The following is a 20,543-nucleotide window of genomic DNA, read 5'->3' as shown; positions in this document are numbered from 1 at the left end:
ATGTATTGTTACGAAATATATGGTTCATATTATGAAAGTTTTAATCTTTCTTTAAATTGATATTGCTTCATGTATGTAAAACGAAAATTGGTCTGAGAGTTTTAGTTTTCCTGTTATTTTTTCACTGTTTTATGTTGTTTTTAATACAAAAATCTCATATTTTTGTGCCAAGAAAAACCGCGACCCATAGCTTGAAAAATCACTTTTAAACTTCCAAAATTTCTCAAAAATAACTCAAAAATATGTTATTTTTGAGATAGATTATATTAAAATCTCGTTGGTTTGTTGTTTCTCGGTTGTTTTGTGATAAAATTCGCTCAAAAATATGCTTTTTTTTAGTTTTGGCGAAACTCCCATGGCGGAAACCAATTTCGAGCAGTCAACCTGCCAGAAGGAAGAAGAATACGCAGAAGAATCTCAAGCAATCCTAGGAGTTGGGGTGAGATTGCGAGAGAGATATCCTATTTATAATTTTCACTAAAAAGTCTCACGAAATCCACACCAACAGAAAATTCATTAAAATCGTCGGAATTTTGAATGCCACGAGATCGTGATTCCATTGTTTAAAATTCTGATTGAATACCAACGAATTTTACAATAATCCTTAAAAATCCTAATTGAATACCACGTGACTTTTTTTCAATCTATTAAAATCCTAATCGAATACCAACGGATTTTAAAATAATCCTTTAAAATCCTAATCGAATACCACGTGACTTTTTTTCAATCCATTAAAATCCTAATCAAATACCAACGAATATTTTTGTCCAAAAACAATCCATTAAAATCTTTTGAAATCCCAAGCCAATACACCCCCTTAGTTTGTAACTTAGCTTTGTCCAAAAGTCAAAGATGGACTTCCTATTATGACTAATGGAAAATTATTACAGTGTTTACACTATCTGATGGCCTCCCGAAGTTTCTAATGTTTTCCCTTGGTCAACCCGTCCAATTAATATGAATTAACTGGAATAATTTCAATCAAACCCTAAAATCTAACGGGTCTAAATCAAGAGTTCTTTTTTAACCATTGATAACTTTTTTTATACCTTCAGATAATTTTATCTTACCAATAAAAAAGTTATATCTATAGGACTATCCTCTATTTGATCCACTCTTCTTACTAGGTGATTTTTTTTTTTTGGGTTCTGCAGTTAATGCAAATAAGTTATCTGCATTTATTCCCAAAAAGATATCATTTTGGTATTGAAATCTTAAAAAATTATAAATATAAAGACTATTATAATCCTGAAATAAATTAAAATTACAAAAATATCATGATTTCCGCCCCAAAACGACGTCGTATTGACTTACTGCAGATAAATTATCTGCACAGAAAAACGAACCATTTATTATTAGTCTTCTTCTCACATGATTAAATCATCTTATCCAGATTCTACCATATTTTCCTCAATAGGTATTATTTTTATCTTCTCTATAATGCATATTCTATCTTGTCTTGCATGTTCACTTATCTGGTGTAACATTCTCATGCTCTTTCTAACTCTTCAGTGCCCAACATTAAATATCAGAAAGCATTGAAAGTCTTGACCCTCCCGATGTTTGATAAATAATAAAATTTATAATGGAAAAAAAAAAATCTAGGTAAGTGAAAAGAAAGAGTGAAACTTTCCCACTAAGATTCACCACCAATGTTATTGTCTGTCCATAAACCTTTATGGCTTTATCGAAAATTTGGGAATAATTCTATAAGGGGGATAGAGAGGGGAGAAAATGCATATCATATACCCAATCAAATAATCTCAATTCTTAACATCACCCCTCCACATTAAATCACAACCCTTACAAAGCAACAAACTTCTCCTCACACATAAACTACTTAAGAAAGCCAAAATAAAACAATCAATAAAATAAAATTATTAATAAACCAAAAAAAGAAAGAAAGAATTATTACCATCTGTCACACATAAACTTCTCCTCACACATAGTTATTAGTTGCTAATGGACAACATGTCACTGTTAATTCTGAATCCATAAATTCAAAAAGATATAGATTTGAACACCCAAGATTTCATTTCAGGTGTAAAGTTGATCATATTATCGATTTGGATTAAGACAACCCATTTAATATTACTAAATTAAATAAGAATTTATCGTCATTGCTAGTTCAAATCACACAACTGCAGTGAAGGTTTCACTGTGCAGTATTCACAATTGAACTTTTCTAATAGCCCGATAATGCTGATGGGGGACGGTTGGGGGGGCGGAGTGTGACTTGTGAGTGCGAGACATCTAATCTTACAGCCCAGTTTTGGCGTTTGTTTTCATAGGGGTTGATCATAGGAGAAGGTAGACATGTGAAAATCACCTAATTCCACCAAGTTAAAACATTCAGGCTGATTTGAATACATGGATTAAATCAGATAAAGTTAAGTGAAATTTGATCATACTAGATTTAAGATAAATTAATTTAAAACTAGTTCAATTCACCTTAAACAATCAAATCCCTTACACACAGAATTTGAGTAGTGAAATGATATATATTTATCTATCCCCAAACATAATTTTAATTAATGAAAACAGTATCGATGTTGGAAAAATGGTATTTATAAATAACAGCTTGCATTAACTGTATGTGGATTTTCTTGTTAATTGAGGCTCTAGAGGTACGTATCATGTGCTGTTGAATATGTTTCAATTTTCAAATGTTATAACGTGCAAAGGTGATTCTTATATTAAATTGTGTGCAAGCTTAGCTTGCTATGTGTTCTGTGCAGAATGGATGATATTTTATTCGAGCCAGCAAAGCTTTCAAGTAGTATGAATATTTGTTGCAACTAGTAATCGTTGCAAGTGGTCACCGCTAGAGCCGGCAAAATGGACTTGGCTCGGCGGGCCAACCTGCCCCACCAGTTAAATGGGACAGAGTGGACTAAGTTTTTCAATCCAGCTCAAAAGCGGGACAAGACGGGGCTGGTTTATTTTTTGACGGGCTAATAGTGGGCATAGGCGGGTCAGAGTAAAATAAGTTCGGGCTAGCGGGCCAACCCACCAAACGGGACGGGGCGGACTGACTCATTTTTGACGGGTTGATGACGGGACGGGGCGGCCACTTTGCCACCTCTAGTCACCACTTCCTGCCCATCAGAGCACGAAGAGGGGACAAACCCGACAACTACTGAACACCCTGAAGATCTCCATTACCCGTTTGGCATCAGGACTGAGGTACAATCCTGTCCACCCTCTGAAATAGAACAATAAGCATAGTCCAGCTAGATCCACCTCTATCAATTCAACTCTAAAAAGAAATTGCTATGCAATTTATCATAAAAAAAAAAATAAGTATCTTTGGCAAGGTCAAGCAACATACATCATGAAAAACTCTATAAATAATGGTAATAAACATATCAGCCGAAGCTTTAAAGAACACAAGATAAACTTGTGATATTTGGAGTAGTACTTGATATTTGTTGAAGAAAACTAAGATATTGTGAGTCATCTATTGGGCTGACCCCAAACCCTCTTAACAGCAATGGCACATACTGTGATGTCAGTGTTCGTGATGCCGTTGTAACCTTGATTTTAAACCTTGGCTGATGTTTGGCTAGGCTGTTCAGGTAGCGGGAACATCTTTGGTCGTACACTAGATACACATGATCTGATATAATTCCATGATGTGGTCTGTCCAGGTACACGTTGGTAGTGTTACCTTCACCTTCACTACCACTGATCTTAAATTTCAAAAACAAACCCTCTGATTGAACCTGCGGAACTATGAAGCAAAAAATGAAGCCCAACTCAGGGGAATGAAGAGCAAAAGAGAGATCAATAGTTAGGGAGTCTTGTGTTGTCCTATACACCAGCCACTCTGGAACTTTGCTTCCCGGATACACATAAGTGCCTTGAGCATCATAACTGCGACCAACTGTGGATAAATGTTGGCGTTCAAATTTCATCATGTTGATCTGCGCAAAATGGAGCCCAACAGAAGGGAATGCGGAGGTAAAAGGAAGTTAACAGGTAGGATGTCACGTGTTGTCTTCCCATTAACAGGTAGGAAGTCACGTGTTGTCTTCCCATTAACAGGTAGGAAGTCACTTGTTGTCTTTCGATAGAACAACCACTCTTGAATTATGCTTTCCTGATCCACATAAGTGATTTGAGCATCATAACTGCGACCAAATATGGATAAATGTTGGAATGCAAATTTCATCATGTTAACTTGCGCATTCAGCTCAATAGCCCTGAGAGAATGTTCATCCAATTTCAAGCAATTCCAAAAGGCAACCCTTTTCTTGTTTTCATTCAGTTGTTCACTAGCGGTTGAAGGGAACAACACAGTCTCCAGTGATATGCAGCCACTGGCATCTAGCATTTCAAGCGATGGGGGAAGCTCTGGTATAGTCTGAAGCTCCCTACAGTGGTGTATAGCTAGATGTCGAAGCTTTGTAAGATGCTTGATGCTTGCAGGCAAGTTCCCAATGTAAGTGCGTGCTAGATTTAGCTTTTCAAGTTTGCTTTGAAGTGCAATAGAGGAGGGTAGTTGTTTGATGCCCGTGCCATAGAGGGAGAGATAGCGAAGGGAGCTCAGATGGATATTGCTTCCAAGGCTTGTAAGGGAAATGCATCCACCTAGGTCCAATTTCTCAAGCTTGTTGATTGACAAAACAGATGGATGCACACTAGTCAGCTCTACACAAAAACGGAGATCTATGACTTTAAGATTTGTGGCCTTTGAAAAGTCTGGCAGTTCCACCAGGCTTGTGGATGAATGCAGTACAAGGGTGTTTAAATTCTCAAGATCCTGTAACAAATTAAACAAAAGCATGAGCTAATGAAAGTTGTTTATTTGTATTCCTTAGAAAGCAAATGCACACATGTATCATTTACCTGCACTTGGTGCCAAAGTTTTTTCACTCGGCTGTAGGGCAAGTTCAATTCAACAAGATTTTCCGCAGAAAACATGGATGGCAAGGATTCCAAAGGGTAGCAAGCCCAGCGAAGATATCTTAGTTCATTTGGCAAAGAGTCAAGCCCATGAGGAAGATACAACACTTTATAAGGCCAATCACAATACAAATCAAGAAATTGTAGTTTGCTCATCTTAGCAAATACTTGAGGGCTTAACTGCAGCTCCTTAATCATCGACGAGTTGAGGACTATGCTTCTAATGGCCTCACTCCCCTGCCACCAAAGTAGTAGAAAACTTTCAAATACAGTTATAACCCACTTTTCCTACAAAAAAGTTCAAAATAAGATACATTTTTGTAACTAAGGGCTTTTACCTTGTTATTTTTCAGTACTTGATAAATGTCATCAGTATCCAACAGTCGACTCCGGTTACCAGGGTCTTCAATAGATTCTTGGCGAACCATCTCCCAAGCGGTTTCTTGTATAATGTCATGCATGGATACAATATTCTCTTCAGAAATAGTTATAAGAGCTTTATCTTGTAACCTTTCTAACCCAGCAGCAACAGAATAATCATGATCCTTTGATAAAAGTTTTATTTTATCAACATTCATATTCAATCCATCGAAAAAACATGCAATATCCAAAAATATCTTCTTCTCATCATGATGAAGATCATCATCAATACTAATTTTAATAAAATCATGAACCTTTTTATTTGGCACTTTTTTGAGCCTTTTTGATTGGCTTTCCCATATTTCTATTTTTTTTCCTCGAAGAAGATGACCCCAAACTTTAAGAACTAATGGAATGCCTTCGGCATACTTGACCATCGTCTTAGATAGTTCGTAGTATTCTATATCAATATGATTATGTTCAAAGGCATTCAAATTGAAAAGCCGGAGAGACTCATCAAAGTCCAGTGCCTCAACCTCGTATATACCATGAACCCCTTTAGCAAGGACTTGCTTATCTCTAGTAGTTATGATGATTCTACTACCATTTTTAAACCTGTCATGTGTCCCAACTAAAATTTCTAGTTGCTCCGAATAGTTGATATCATCAAGAACAATCAGAACCTTCATACGACGAAGCCTTTTCTCAACATAAGGAGGCAATACATTTGGGGTTTCAATTTTCAAATCTTGTTCCCCTAGTAGTGTGGAAAAAAGCTTTATCTTTAAAGAGATTATTCCCTGTCTTCCCAACTCCTCTCTTACATTAGCCAGAAAACAATACCCTTCGTAATCAGCATGCAATCTGTAATATACTTCTTCTGCAATTGTTGTCTTACCAACACCACCCATGCCCCAAATTCCAATAATACGAACATCTTCTGAATCTAACCGTAACAATGATTCTACATGTGAAATTGGTTTGGCAATTCCAACAAGTCCTTTTGAGTTAACTTTGTCCACATGTTTCAATCTCTTCTGTACCCATTTAACTATTTCTTCAGCAAGCTCAGCTTCATTCCTATAAAAGAAACAAGAAAATGTAAAAAATTTAAATGACATTATTATTATTATTTTAAACAGGCCTTACTTTGGATGTAAAACTAGAGAAAATTCTTTAAGGAACAAGCTTGATAATATGCATAAAACCACTTCCTATCAAACCCTACTAGCAAGAGGAAGGATGAAGGAAATCCTTGTACACAGCCATATTCTTATATGCAAAATTGAAATAAATACATAGGGGCAACATACTAGAACATTTATTCAAAAAAATTACTTACCGAAAATTTGAAGAATGAAATCCTGCTAAATTAGCAGTTTCTTTCAAAGCAGATCTCCAGGTTTGCACCTTTAAACTATAATTTTTTTCATGTTCAGCAAATGCATTTTCATAAGCCCCCTTTTGATGCCGTACATGGGAGGGATCGACTTTGTAGAAAACAGGTAGCACAATCTGTCCATCTTTTTCCCTGCACTCAACTATTTTCACTAGCTCTAGCAAACACCAAGATGAAGAAGCATAGTTTTGTGAGAATATGACCAATGAAATCAATGATCTTTCAATTGCTTCAAGAAGAGCTTTCGATATTTCACACCCTACGGGAAGCTTGTCATCTACAAAGGTAAAAATCTGCTTTTGATGTAAATTCTTGTTCAAATGACTGAGGAAACCTTCACGCGTGTCGTCCCCTCTAAAGCTGAGAAAGACATCATACTTTATCTGAGGAGCAGAGCTAGAAAATGACACCACTAGATCCTTAGAATCGTTGTCCACTGTTGTTTTATTTGCCAGTACTACACCCTTCCATTTCAAAAGAAGCAAGAGACAAGCAAATACAACATATTTTATTTGATAAGCTCTGGCAGAAGAATATTCCATTGGATTCACGCGTGCACTCTAATTCTTTCTTTTCTCTACACCCCCAATATCAAATTAAGCAAGCCACAATATATCTGGCAAAGATAAATAAAGAGAGAAAAGAAATGAAAGGATCAAACAGCTTAAAGAACAAGACTTTGTATCTGCAACATTTTCAATTAACATCTGACATTACTGGGTCCTTTTGGATTTGCAAGATTGTTGCTTTGGCTCATAATATATGCTAAGCAATCTTATTTACTTCATCTAAACCATTTCATAATTCTTTTCTTAGTTTCCACCTTAGCTTTATCCAAAAATGAATGACTGATATAAAGCCACAAAACAAGCGAGAGAAAAAATTTACCTTATCACTGTCCTCAAATGATTTTTAGTTTGATGCTTCGACCGGATAGTGGATAGAGATCAGATTCAGCACTTGCTCGTATGTGTTGGAACAAATAAATCGCATTGTGGAAAATTATAAGAGTCGTTTACATTATGATTTTCCACAATTTCAAAGTAAACTCTAAAGTCTACCTCTTATTAGTTGTTTATGCATAAAACCTGAAATAATTTAAAGTGAACTCTAAAGTCCACCTCTCATTAGTTGTTTATGTATAAAACCTTTCATTGGATAGTGGATAGATATCATATTCAACTCTTCCTCTTATGACCAATGGAAAATTGTCTGATGGCCTTCCGAAGTTTCTTATGTTTTCCCATGGTCAACCCATCCAATGGAAATGAATCAACTGGAATAATTTCAATCAAACCCTAAAATCTGACCGGTGTAAATCAAGAGTACCTTTCTACTTTTGATAACTTTTTTATACCTTTAGATAATTTTATCTTACCAATAAAAAAGCTATTTCTATAGGACTATCCTCTAATTGATCCACTCTTCTTACTAGGTGTTGTATTTTTTATTTTTTGGGTAAAATTCTTATGAGGGCTTTTATTAGTCTTCTTCTCACATGATCAAATCACCTTAGACAGATTCTACTATCTTTTCCTCAATATGTATTATTTTTACCTTCTCTATAATGACTATTTTATCTTGTCTTGCAGGTTCACTCATCTGGGGTAACATACTCACGTTCTTGCTAACTCTTTAGTGCCCAGCATTAAATATCAGAAGGCGTAGCAAGTCTTGAACCCCAAGCTGTTTCATAAATAATAAATTTTTTAATGAAAATAAAAAGCTAAGGATGTAAACAGAAAGAGTGAAACTTTACCTCTTAGATTCACCACCAATGTTATTGTCCTTTATGGCTTTATCGAAAATTTGGGAATAATTCTATAAGGGGGGTGGGTAAGGGGGCAGAAGCCCCTTTAAAGTACAAAGATACCTGCTGCCAAGCCGCCAGAAGATCCTTCACGGATAGAAGTAGTCCATCAGCAATAGAGAGAGATCCCTTCTTTGTAAATCTCAAATGTTATCTTACTTGAGCAATACAAACTAGTTTATTCTCATATTCATTCACCCAAAGAACAAAAAACGCTTCTTGTGCTCATAGTAATCGTCAATCATATCATGACACGGCTCTATAAGTGTCTCCACATGTTGCTTTTTTCTTTTCATGGCTTTTTTGCCATAAGAAGAAATGTATCTTTTCCCTGGGATTATGATAACTGGAGCAGTGGTAATTGCTTTCACATTTTTCAGTCTCACCATGCTAGGATGGTGCACTTATACCCATCACATACCATCCCTTCCTACAACAGTCGTATCTTTTGATGACAGGTTATCTCCTTGCATGAATTTAGAGTCACATTCAATTACATTTCAGTATAAGGCTGCAGAAGGCACAGTAAGCCAGACAGAATGTGTTATCTGCTTGACAGGCTTCGAAGAAAAGGAAAGTGTTCGGAAGCTTCACAAGTGCACGCACATCTTCCATACATCTTGCATTGATAAGTGGCTTGGCTCTCATTCTGGCTGCCCATTGTGCCGCACTCAGGTTGACAAAGTGGCTTCCCCAAATGATTAGATGATCATGGTCATTGTTAGCTCCTAAATTTGAAAACATCCTGGATCATTACATCCCCATTCTTGATATAGCTACCTTCCAAAACTAAATTTTTGCTCCTTTTCCATACATATATGTTCTGTGAATGATGAGATTCAAAACTTCATGTAACGAGTTCATTTATGTTCAGGAATTTATTTCTTCTAGGATCATTTTGTTATCCCATTAAAATTGGTGGTAAAGTGGTAAACAATTCATGGATTAGTTTTGAATAAAAATATTTATCCAAAATTAAACCCCGAAGTATTCAGTATCTTGTGTATACATATGAATAGTTCTATTAACATTACTCTTCAAATATATAAGATAGCTTCCATCCTGATAATAAAAATGAGACTAAATCACAGACTAATTTTATATACAATCATTATTTTCACGCTTCTTTGAAATACCTTCCCTAAACCCTCATACACATTACATTTTTCTTAGGTTATCTAACCTAGCCTGTAGATCATCATCAATTCCACCGTCTTCATTGTTTGTTGATTCAGCTTGAGCAACCCTGTTTTTTGCCGCTGGTGCAGCAACTGAGGCTGATGCAGGTGCATTTAAAAGCTGCATTGAACAAATGATATATGTATCATCATTATCAATAATATTGTTACACCTTCCCCTCCAGCTAGGGGATTAATCTTTCAGTTCATCTATAATGCTCTTTTCAGATAACAAGAATGACAACAACTTACCTCCGAGTTTATATCGATTCCGATCTCATCAAGAACCTGATTCACAAGCTCTTCTGTCTCTTCCTCCTCTTCATCACCTTCCAAGGCATCATCAATTGCATCTCCCATCACTTCAGACACCAGTTCCATCTTCTCATTCTGCCTTTCAAACTCTTGCATTATCCTCTGTAAGGAAGGCAAATTCATCTGCCTATTCATTTGACCCATGGCTTTCGTAACTCCTTTCATAGCCTCCCCCATTGCTTGAGTGGATTTTAGTGTCTGAAATTGATCTTGCAGAGTCATTCTTAAAGGGTATATTCAATGCAATTAGTTTTGCGGACTCTAAAATCTAAAATTAATTTTCAAAGGATGAGATTGTTGGTGATTAATGCGATCACGGGATTCCTTTGTTTTAGTATTTGATTACTGGTATTTGTGGTGGTGTGGTTTGGTGTCAGTGAGAGAATTTTAAAAGTAGATGAAGCCAAGACTGTTTTGGGTTGTGAGTCGGTCATGATTTAAGGTTGAAGGCATGACCAAATGAGTTGGAGGGAGGGGAAGAGGTTGCGTGACATGGAGAGTCATGACCTCAGCTTATAGTTGTTGTGTCACTCGTGCATAGACCAGAGAGCTGCTTGAACAGCAAACAACACAAGTAGTCTTGGTCAGAGAAATTATGGTGCAGTCTAGGGAAATGTTAACTGGATTAGGGTAGATTAACTGGGCTGTGATCTATCTGAATCCAAAGTTGCAAATGAACCATCTATAAAGTCTTATTATCTCCGGGTTTAAATCTGTAGCACTCGAGAAAATTGGGACAGAAGAAATGATACACAGCCAGTAAGGAGCTGGTCTTGCAGTTAACCCAGTGAATATAGATGGAAACCTTACATATTCCAAAATCCCTTTATATAGGATAAAGACCCTAATTTAAAAGAAACCCTAGCATTCTAAGGAAGGTTGAATTAAATTAAAATGAAAGACATAAAACAGTGTTGCTACAGAATGCATATTACTGTGGTATGAACGGTGACCCCCTATATCTTTTTTTTTAATTCTCTCCCTCAAATGCTTATGCATCAACAAAATCATCAAAAGACTACATTAATCAATCATTCAGAATAACAACCTCAGGCTTTAACCATTAAAATCATACACAGTAAGTGCAACATAACCAGTGACCCTTCGTTCGTTACTATTTTCCATTAAACTAGTCTGTAAAAGGAGTAACACAATGCCAAACACATAATATTTAACTTATCTGTTACTTTCCGAGGAGCTCATTATGCATGAAGAAACCTTCAAACTTCAAGTACAGTGACTTGCAAACAAAATGAGAAAAACAAACCTGAATTCTCAAAGAAACACCCTGAAGTTGCGATTTAAGCTTGTAAAACTTCTCAATCTGATGGCGAGTTCTGATAAGATCCTTGGCCATCACTCTCACTGCCCCCTGACAAATTTAAGCCAAACCCACAAACTATTTGAACCAGACCAAAACATGTGAAAATGCATATCATATACCCAATCAAATAATCTCAATTCTTAACACCAACCCTCCACAATAAATCACAATCCTCAGAAAGCAACATACTTCTCCTCACACATAAACTACTTAAGAAATCCAAAACAAATCAATCAATAAAATAAAATTATTAATAAACCAAAAAAAGAAAGAAAGAAATAATACCATCTGTCCTTGTTTGGCGTTCTTCTTAATCTCAAGAATCAACTTCTTCTCTTGAGTCTGCAAGCCTTGTCTTTCCCTTTCTATTTCTCTAATGGACTTGTCTAGCATCCTTTTATTTTCCCTCAGAAGCTCTGTCATCATCACAAGTAACAAAACTACCCATTAACAAACAAACCCAATTCCTAATCAAAGACACAATTTTTCGAAACTGAGAAGCCAAAAAAAAAAGCAACCCATCATTTTTTTTTTCTCTAAACAAATTGCTCGATTCAATCAACACAATCACAACGAAAACGTACCCATTTGATAATAAAATAAAAATTGGCAAAAAAAGAAAGAACAAGAACCTGCGGGAGTCTTTCTACTGCCGAACAGAAAACTCATATTCGCTCAATGTTGAAACTATGAGATCTCTTCTTCAGTGTCGTGTTGCCTCAACAGGACTTTGCTCAACACCTGATATGCTATTCTATCTACGCTGTGTATATATCGATACCAAATATATATATAAATTTTGAATTTATTGTTTTTTTTTTTTTTTTTGGGACATAAATTTAACTGATTTAATATCTCTGATGTACATATTATAAGAGGTAATTTCATATCTTATATACATAAAAGTATACGAGGTACATATATATATTTTTTATTTTGCTCTTCTTTTTATATATTTCTATATAAATTTCATATACTTTTATATGTGTAATAGATAATTTTATCTTCTATAACACGAGACATAAAGTTATATTTTTTAAATGATAAATATTTTTTCTTTTTAAAAATAAGATATATTTTTCCCCCTCTTTTTTACAATAAAGCATCAAAAAATGTAAAAAAAAATTATTTATTTATTTATTATGTTAATTTTATGTTAGTGTCCGCCCTGAATTTTTTTTTATAGTTTTTCTCTAATCTTTAGAATAAATAAATACGAAAGAGTTTAGTTTAAGATTTAAACAAATTTGTTTCTTAATTTTAATACTTATATCAATCTTGCACTTTGATTTTATAAAAGTGTGACTACAGATATTAAATAAGAAAGGTGATAGCCTTTTCTGTATATTAACATAATCATGTTTTTATCCCAAAGATGCATAATAAGTTTTTTTTAAGTAAAAATAAAAGAAAGAGAGTATATAAATTGGACCCAATAAATGCTACCCAAATGACTTTAAATTGGCTACTATCCAATTCCTTTTTCATGGCCCAATCCATTCATCTGTACAAACTTTTATAATCTGGGTCATACTCTCTTCTCAAGCCTCGCCAATTGTTCACCAAAAAAGTAAGCCCAAGAAGACCCTACCTGACCCTTATCCAAGGATATGAATCTCACCAAGCCCAAGGATATTCTTGTTACCCATAGGCCCTCACCAAGCCCGAGGATATACTCACCTTCTCTCCACATATTTCAATATTCCTCCAATATCCTGTAATCCACTAAGATAACATGCATGTCTATGAGGATTTTTATGGAATTCTAGGGAATGTTGTTTCAACTTTGGTTTGCTTTGTAATTGAGCTTGCTTTTTTTTTTTGTTCTCTTACTAATGTCACTGAACTCAAGAAATTTTTAGTTGCAAATGAGACATTTTGGTTTGTCTAGATGCCAATTTTTTCGTTAAAATATATAGCAGGTTGTAATTCTATTAAAGAAGGGACATGGTTTCAAAAAATAAACAACCCGTTGATGATAATATGTTTATTTTGAAGCTATCCTTTTTTGGTTTTGATAATATTTCAAAATCAATAACCAAACTGGCCCATTTAAGGAAGATACATGCAAAAGCATAGCAAGAAAAGGAGCCCATTTGGGTTATGATTTCAAGTCATTGACAAATCGAAATGGTGAAGTTTATTTTATTTTATTTTTAAAGATAATTTTGGTGAAGTTGACATCTATGTTGCACCGACACGGGACATGAAATACGACACGACACGATACTCCAACATGTTAATTCTAAAAAATATTAAATTTTGACACGTTTTGATATTATATACTATTTTTAATTTATGTAGTATACATTATATTTAATATTCAATAATTTAACAAAAAAATAAAGCTAAACTTATAATACCCATCAATTTTGCAAAGAAACATAAGATATCTCAAATATCTATATTAAACTCAATAAAATAATAATCATAATCCAACGAATCTAATAGTTCGAATTCAAAATAAAATGCAACATAATTTTTGAACTTTTTTTGAATCTTTACAACGAGTATTGGAGTGTTAAAAAATATAAGAGTGTCGATGAGTATCGAAAAGTGTAGGACACGACACGTTAAGAATTTTAAAATGTCGGTATTTCATAGGTTGACATAGCATTCAAACACCGACCATATTTATGAGAAATAGAGAACCATGAAATGAGCTAAAACCTAAAACATTTAGAAATACGATCTTTCAAAAATCCACGCAACACAGACCCTTTGAGTCTTTGACCGAATATTTGCTGACAAGAAAAGCAAACCCCTAGTTAGCTACTAAAAGCTCTTTAAGCATGAAAGTGAAACCATTAATGAAGAAAATGCTAACCATATATTCCAAGGTTCATGTACATTTTTATTGCTGTCAATATAAGTCCATTTCGATTGTTATCTCAAATTCTCAATTAGGCATGTTACGTGGAGATGAATTTAACGAATAAATGGGAACGCACACACCTCGGTTGCTTTCATTTTTCAAGCACCATTTAAAATTCAACAAATATGTGTTCACACATCATAGTTATTATTTAGTTGCTAAAGGACAACTTGTCACTGTTAATTCCGAATCCATAAATTCAAAAAGATATAAATTCGAACACCCAAAATTTCGTTTCAGGTGTAAAGTTGATCATATTATCGATTTGGATTAAGACAACCCATTTAATATTACTAAAGAAAATAAGAATTTATCGCCATTGCTAGTTCAAATCACACAATTGCAATGAAGCTTTCACTGTGCACTATTCACAATTGAACTTTTCTACTAGCCTGACAATGCTGATGGGACGGTTGGGGGGCGCGGATCGAGTGTGACTTGTGAGTGTGAGACATCTAATCTTATAGCCTAGTTTTGGCGTTTGTTTTCATAGGGGTTGATCATAGGAGAAGGTAGACGTGTGAAAATCACCTAATTCCACCAAGTTAAAACATTCATGCTATTAGAAAAAGTGAAGTGAAATTTGATTAAATCAGATAAAGTGAATACATTGATTAATTCAGATAAAGTGAAGTGAAATTTGATCATAGATATAGGATAAATTAAATTAAAAACTTATTCATTTCAACTTAAACATGAATCCAGTTAGGAGAGATTATTATTCACATGTCAAATGAGTTTTAGTTCAGTTGCGGAGCCACGTGATACTTAGCTGTGGTCTTGGTTCGGGCTAAATTTTAATAAATTGTATTTATTATATATAAATATATAATTAATTATAATTCAGCGCAGTCTAAAATTATAATTTGGCCCGGGCTAAAATTTGTCATTTGACCCTATAAAAAAATTAAAATATATTTGGTGAGAGATTTGGGTAAGTTGTATTAAGTTGTGTGTTCTATTTCCATTTATATAAAAAAAATGAGTAAATATCTTTTTTTGTCCCTAACAAAATATTCAGTCTCCACTTTAATCTCTTACAAAAAAATTAGTCGCTTGATCCCTATGAAATTCAAAGTGAATCCATTTTAGTCCTTTTGAGAGATTAATGTGAGTCTTTTTTGAATTTGTGTGGGACCACAATTTCAACTAAATGGGTCCACTTTGAATTTCTTAGGGACCTCGAGAGTAATTTTTTTTGTAAAGGACTAAAGTGGGTATCGTATTTTTTGTTAGGGACTTAAAAGGGTATTTACTCTAAAAAAATTAAAATATATTCAATAAAATTAAAAAATATTTAATGAAATTATAATTCCTTTTGATGCTTCCTCCTCAGGTGTTTTGTATTTAATATAATTTAAATAAAAGAAAAGTATTTGTCATTTTAAAAGACATAAAGTTATATCATTTTAAGAGAGAGATGGACACAAGAAAATATTTTTTTATTTAAAGTTTAAATTAAAAAAAAAATCACATATTTTCTCTCTCATGATTTTCATTTCTTGTGTCTATCTCTCCCTCAAATTGACATAACTTATGTCATTTAAAATGACAAACACCAAATCCTTTAAATAAATTATGATATGAACTAACTAAAATTAAAAAAAAATACACATATAATTTTTTAGCCCGGGCTCCGTATAGAGGCTGGCTCCGCCACTGTTTCACTTACAAATTCAGAATAAGGAGATTTAATACCACATTTTAATCCAAAATTTGAAAGCTGTGAGTTCTTTCACTTATATGTGTTATACTTAACTTATTCTTTTTTAATATGGAACTTTTATCACTCATACTTAAATCCGTATTTTTCTCCAAGCTAAATTTTAATTAATAAAAGTATATTGTTCATGTTTTTCTGTTCATTTTTGTCACATTCAATAATCCCACCAAAAACGAATATATCTATAATGCTTTTGAGATTTGAACATTAAACACAAATCGTTGAAAAACCATGCTTGTGTTAGGACACGCCCACCATTCATCTCATGATTTCCATTTGAAACAATTCCATTTTGCTATTAAGACCATCTCATAGAGTCAACCTTCATGAACAAGCAACATGTATATTCCAAGACATTTCAAACCGAAAGATAATTGTAGCTTGTAGGTAGCCTAGCTAGCTAACATAGCAGCCATTCCTGCCATTTCCTTAAACCTTCCAGAGCTTCAATAATATGTCTTTGTCATCAAACTATTTACCATCATGTCATGCCAACCTACTTCGAATTTGGGCCATTTCAACCTCTTAGGACACTTACACGCAACATAGACCCTTACCCCTTAGTTAGCTAGGTCTTCCTAATTTTTGGTCATGGTAAAATAGAACCCCATTTCCCAGCACCTGCTACAGCGCCATGATAATGCACCCTAGTGTTACAGCACATGCAAATAAACTATTTTTCCATGCATATTTTAATAGTAGTCTTGAACTTCGGTTTCTCTCAGATGTATGTGTAAAATGATTAAATAACTAAATCCTTAAAACATAGGTACGCTTGCAAATGAATTAATCGCTTTCACTGTGCCAGAGTATAATCTAGGGATGCAGATTGGGACAATATTGAGCCGCTTTCAAATGATTTCTACTAATAATAATCAATGATTTGAGAATGGCCCACCTTTAGGAATCTACTGCACATGACTAGAATTTACCTACTTCGCTTACAGAGGTTACTTTGCATGTGATTGATATGTTGAATGCAAAACGAAATCATTCTTGTACTTGAGCTCGAGATACTTGGAGAAGCATTAAATTATTCATTTCTTTGGAGAATAATTTTTGTTTTCAAAACTATTATTGTTAGAAATATATAAAATTATTAATGTAACATCACTTAAAAATAAATTTAAGTTTTTGTACGGAATTGGTTCTTTAGATGATATATATCAGAGTATCGGTATCACGAGTTTGATCCCTCACCGTCTCTCATTTAATTAATCATGTAAAGAATCATTTCAACCTAAAAGCTTAAGATGTTAAGTGAAAGTCCATAAATGGTTTATATACTTCTTTAACACGCCCCCTCACATGAGAGCTCGTTGGTCATGAAGGGTGGATAATGCATAAGCTCACCTACCTGTGCTAAGAAATTCCATAAGAGAAAGTGAGGGGCGGTGAAGATTGAACCCGTGACACTGAGATTTTGATACCATATAAAGAACTAATTCAACCCAAAAACTTAAGCTACTAAGTGAAGGCCTATCAATGGTTAATATACTTCTCTAACATGCTCTCCTCACACGAGAGCCCACTGGACATGAAGGGTGGATAATGTACAAATTCACCTATCTTTGCTAAGAAATTCTATAAAAGAAAGTGGGGGGCAGTGATGATCGATCATCTGTACACTGAGACTCTGATACCATGTAAAGAATCATTTCAGCTCAAAAACTTAAGTTGTTAAGAGAATGTCCATCAATATTTATATACTTCTCTAACAAATAATTAATCAAGTCTTGTGGAATTTGTTAGCACAGGTAGGTGGGTCTGAGCATTATCTACCATTCAAGTCTAATGGGCTCTCGTGTGAAAGACGTGTTAGAGATATATAAAACCATTAATGTAACCTCACCTAAAAGTTTAAGCTAATGGATTGAATTGGTTCTTTATAAATATAATGATAAGCTTTTTATGCAAAAATATAAGGGTAAGATTGTATAGAATCAATTAGCATAGGAAGAGGAATTTCTTTGATTTTGTGTTTTGAAAGTTTTGTATTCTTGTTCAATCGAATTTAGGTTACTAAAAGGTCAAACTCATCTCCTTCCATAATTTATCTTTTGGTAGACCATTCCATAAATTTCAATCAATCTCATCTCAAAGAAATTTATACCTAAAATTCTATATGTAACATGGGATATTAGTATTGAGTATTGACCAAATAATAGTTGATGACTACAGTGTTGTTTAAGTACACTGCTAGTAAGTCATTTTTGCACGACGACTTCAACCTAGTAATAGTAATGATCTTCTTTCATAGGAGTAGCATGCATGTGTATCAATATAAGGACGTATACACATCAAACACAAGCGAAGGCTTTTGATTGTGAGGTGACATACCCGTTTCACTTTGAAGAAATATTATGCCCTTTTATCTCTGGGACGTAAATATGTTTGGCCAATTACCTTCACCAAATTAACTTAGTTTCACAGATTCTTTCAAGGCAAGAATATATACATATTGTGTGGTTGGTATTGGTTAGGCAAGCTAGTGATAATTGACTATAGGAGCCGTTGGTGGAGTGTCCTCAATATCACTAACTGCTATTACCAATCATCATCATTACATAATTGCTCCTATCATAAGTTTCATACTTACTTTCTCTGAAAATTAAATTACAAGTTATCTAGATGCTCAAAGATAAAAAAAAATCACATCCTAGGACAGGATTTAACAGCCCGGGAAAAGAAATGAACTGCCATATATTTCTTAATGATTACCTTTAAACTGACAGTATATATCACGCATGATGGGTTGTGAAAGAACGTAGAAGTAAAAGCAAAACGAAGAAAAATGTAATTTTCTTAGGGAGGCAAGTTGATGTTACACGAAAATGATAAAATAGAGTTACAATTTAAATATTTTTATCTCATTTGCAAGGTATAAAAATTTAAGGACACACAAGTATATATCTCTTAGTATTATTCTTAACAAATTTCTTCAAGCCACTGCCAAATTAAATGAATCTGAGATTGTTTATTAAACTCCTAACTTTTACTATCATAATTCCTTACAATCTAAAAACGGTATTTATATCGTATTCCTTGTCCTGCGTGTCCAAACATTCATAAGGATTATATTGGGGTATTAACATTTCTAACTTAATTTAATGCTCATCAAACGTGTCCTCCTCCTTCTCACTCAATCTTAAAAGAGATATAATATAAAATAATTAACGTAATTTTCACCTTATAATATAAAATTTTGAATTTAATTGATTCCTTAAGTTCGAATCCCATCATCTCATTCTATCAATAAATAATTAAATATAATGAAATTTGATAACAGACCGTTTTCTTATCTTCGAAAATTCCCAAACTTAGCTAAAATTAGCAATTAATGGCCATATCAACTCATGCATATGCTCGATAAATCAAAAAAATTGGGCTTTTGCGTAACATGACAATCGAAACATGTTATTGTCTAATCGTTTTTCATTTCTCTTTTTCTTTTGCCAAATATTACAGATGGAGAAAGAGCAAATACAAAAAAAGGTTAAAAACTGCTCCATACGGATTGTGAATAACTATTATTCTCTATGATTACTACACAACATGATGAACCGTAATTAGCTAATGTACGATGTTACATGGTTACATGATCATTTTACTTATGATCTCGAGGAGTAACAAAGTCTCTTTTGTCTTTGATATAAAAGATAAAGTGGATGTACGAACTTGAAAGGCACAGTTCATATCCCTAATGAAACTTGGATGAACTTTCAACATCCTCAGTGGAAAAGTGACAGATCAATTTTTTTCAAGGGAGTTATTAATCTTATGTCACATAAAATAAGTATCTTTTGTGAGTGAACCAAAGTTGTGGGATTCACAATTTTTAAAAAAATATAAAAAAAAATGGACACAAAATTTTATGAGTGTGCAACATAAAATAGTTGTCTTATGTGACATAAGACAACTATTTTCCTTTTTTTAATGCGCCAAGAATTATTCTTCAATGGACAAATGAGCATTAATTAATTTTGGATTCCCGAATATTTAACTGAGTTATTAATTTTTTATAACGTATTCTATTTTTCTTTGACAAATAAGACAGTAATCGTTGTCGTTTTCCCAGAATTTGACGTAGGAGCACATTTGTGTCTCTCTAATAGAAAGATATGAACTGCATGCAGTTCTATATCCAAGAAATATGATTTATGTTGCTCCATTGAAAACAAGAAGAATAAAGACTGCAGATTCTAACTTTCAACAAGTTTCAAGATTTAATTTTCTGATGTCTGAAGTATACTGATCAACTGCACAATAATGACCATGTTTATCGAGAAAATAGTAAGTCTAGTCTTGTAGAACTAAATACTAGATTAGTTGTGTCATCATTTTCAAGAACTGCATACATTAATTGCATAAAAATTTAATTAATCAATGCTTTTTTTTTTTTAAATATCAATTCGTGTTCCAAGTCTTAGAGTGTGTTTGAGAGTTTGAAAGGAAAGGAAAAAAAGAAAATACAAGAAGGAGGGAGGAGAAGGAATGAAAGGAAAACGAAAGATATTATTTTTTCCTTATTTGAGAGTTAAAAATATGATAAGAGGAAAATGAAGAGTTAATGAAATATTTTTACAATTTTACCTTTTTCTAAAAAAATTAATATAATTATTATATTTTACAAATTAATTAAAATTTCTAA

The 20,543-nt window shown here is 33.6% G+C and overlaps 3 protein-coding genes across 3 annotated transcripts; 1 reads left to right on the top strand and 2 right to left on the bottom strand.

Annotated features, from left to right (window-relative positions):
- Window positions 1-3,801: 3,801 nt before the first annotated feature.
- On the bottom strand, window positions 3,802-8,782 carry LOC133307516 (putative disease resistance protein At4g11170). Its single transcript, XM_061508039.1, has 4 exons — window positions 6,611-8,782; window positions 5,247-6,348; window positions 4,852-5,145; window positions 3,802-4,765 (listed from the first exon to the last, which is right to left on the bottom strand). Exons 1-4 carry the CDS (start codon window positions 7,207-7,209, stop codon window positions 3,917-3,919), a joined length of 2,844 nt encoding a protein of 947 aa, XP_061364023.1. The 5' UTR covers window positions 7,210-8,782; the 3' UTR covers window positions 3,802-3,916.
- A 13-nt stretch (window positions 8,783-8,795) lies between these two features.
- Window positions 8,796-9,182, top strand: LOC133307501 (RING-H2 finger protein ATL52-like). The gene has a single exon (XM_061508006.1). The coding sequence runs from the start codon at window positions 8,796-8,798 to the stop codon at window positions 9,180-9,182; it is 387 nt and encodes a 128-aa protein (XP_061363990.1).
- Window positions 9,183-9,436: 254 nt separating this feature from the next.
- Window positions 9,437-12,049, bottom strand: LOC133307519 (vacuolar protein sorting-associated protein 2 homolog 1-like). Its single transcript, XM_061508040.1, has 5 exons — window positions 11,927-12,049; window positions 11,580-11,710; window positions 11,238-11,342; window positions 9,908-10,168; window positions 9,437-9,776 (listed from the first exon to the last, which is right to left on the bottom strand). The coding sequence occupies exons 1-5, from the start codon at window positions 11,961-11,963 to the stop codon at window positions 9,636-9,638; spliced, it is 675 nt and encodes a 224-aa protein (XP_061364024.1). The 5' UTR covers window positions 11,964-12,049; the 3' UTR covers window positions 9,437-9,635.
- Window positions 12,050-20,543: the final 8,494 nt, after the last annotated feature.

The sequence above is a fragment of the Gastrolobium bilobum genome, unplaced genomic scaffold, assembly GCF_033153095.1.
Source record: "Gastrolobium bilobum isolate Gb01-03AN ecotype WA unplaced genomic scaffold, APGP_CSIRO_Gbil_v1 utg367, whole genome shotgun sequence".
Taxonomy (NCBI): Eukaryota; Viridiplantae; Streptophyta; class Magnoliopsida; order Fabales; family Fabaceae; genus Gastrolobium; species Gastrolobium bilobum.
This window is presented reverse-complemented; position numbering and strand designations above follow the sequence as displayed.

Excerpts from the sequence above, each read along its gene's own strand:
- LOC133307516 (XM_061508039.1), bottom strand. The coding sequence starts at position 7,209 with ATGGAATATTCTTCTGCCAGAGCTTATCAAATAAAATATGTTGTATTT. Across the intron at positions 6,349-6,610 it reads TTTCATTCTTCAAATTTTCG|GAATGAAGCTGAGCTTGCTG; the intron begins GTAAGTAATTTT and ends TTTCTTTTATAG. Across the intron at positions 4,766-4,851 it reads AACTTTGGCACCAAGTGCAG|GATCTTGAGAATTTAAACAC; the intron begins GTAAATGATACA and ends AATTTGTTACAG.
- LOC133307501 (XM_061508006.1), top strand. The coding sequence starts at position 8,796 with ATGTATCTTTTCCCTGGGATTATGATAACTGGAGCAGTGGTAATTGCT.
- LOC133307519 (XM_061508040.1), bottom strand. The coding sequence starts at position 11,963 with ATGAGTTTTCTGTTCGGCAGTAGAAAGACTCCCGCAG. Across the intron at positions 11,343-11,579 it reads ACGCCAAACAAGGACAGATG|GGGGCAGTGAGAGTGATGGC; the intron begins GTATTATTTCTT and ends TAAATTTGTCAG. Across the intron at positions 9,777-9,907 it reads GAATCGATATAAACTCGGAG|CTTTTAAATGCACCTGCATC; the intron begins GTAAGTTGTTGT and ends TGTTCAATGCAG.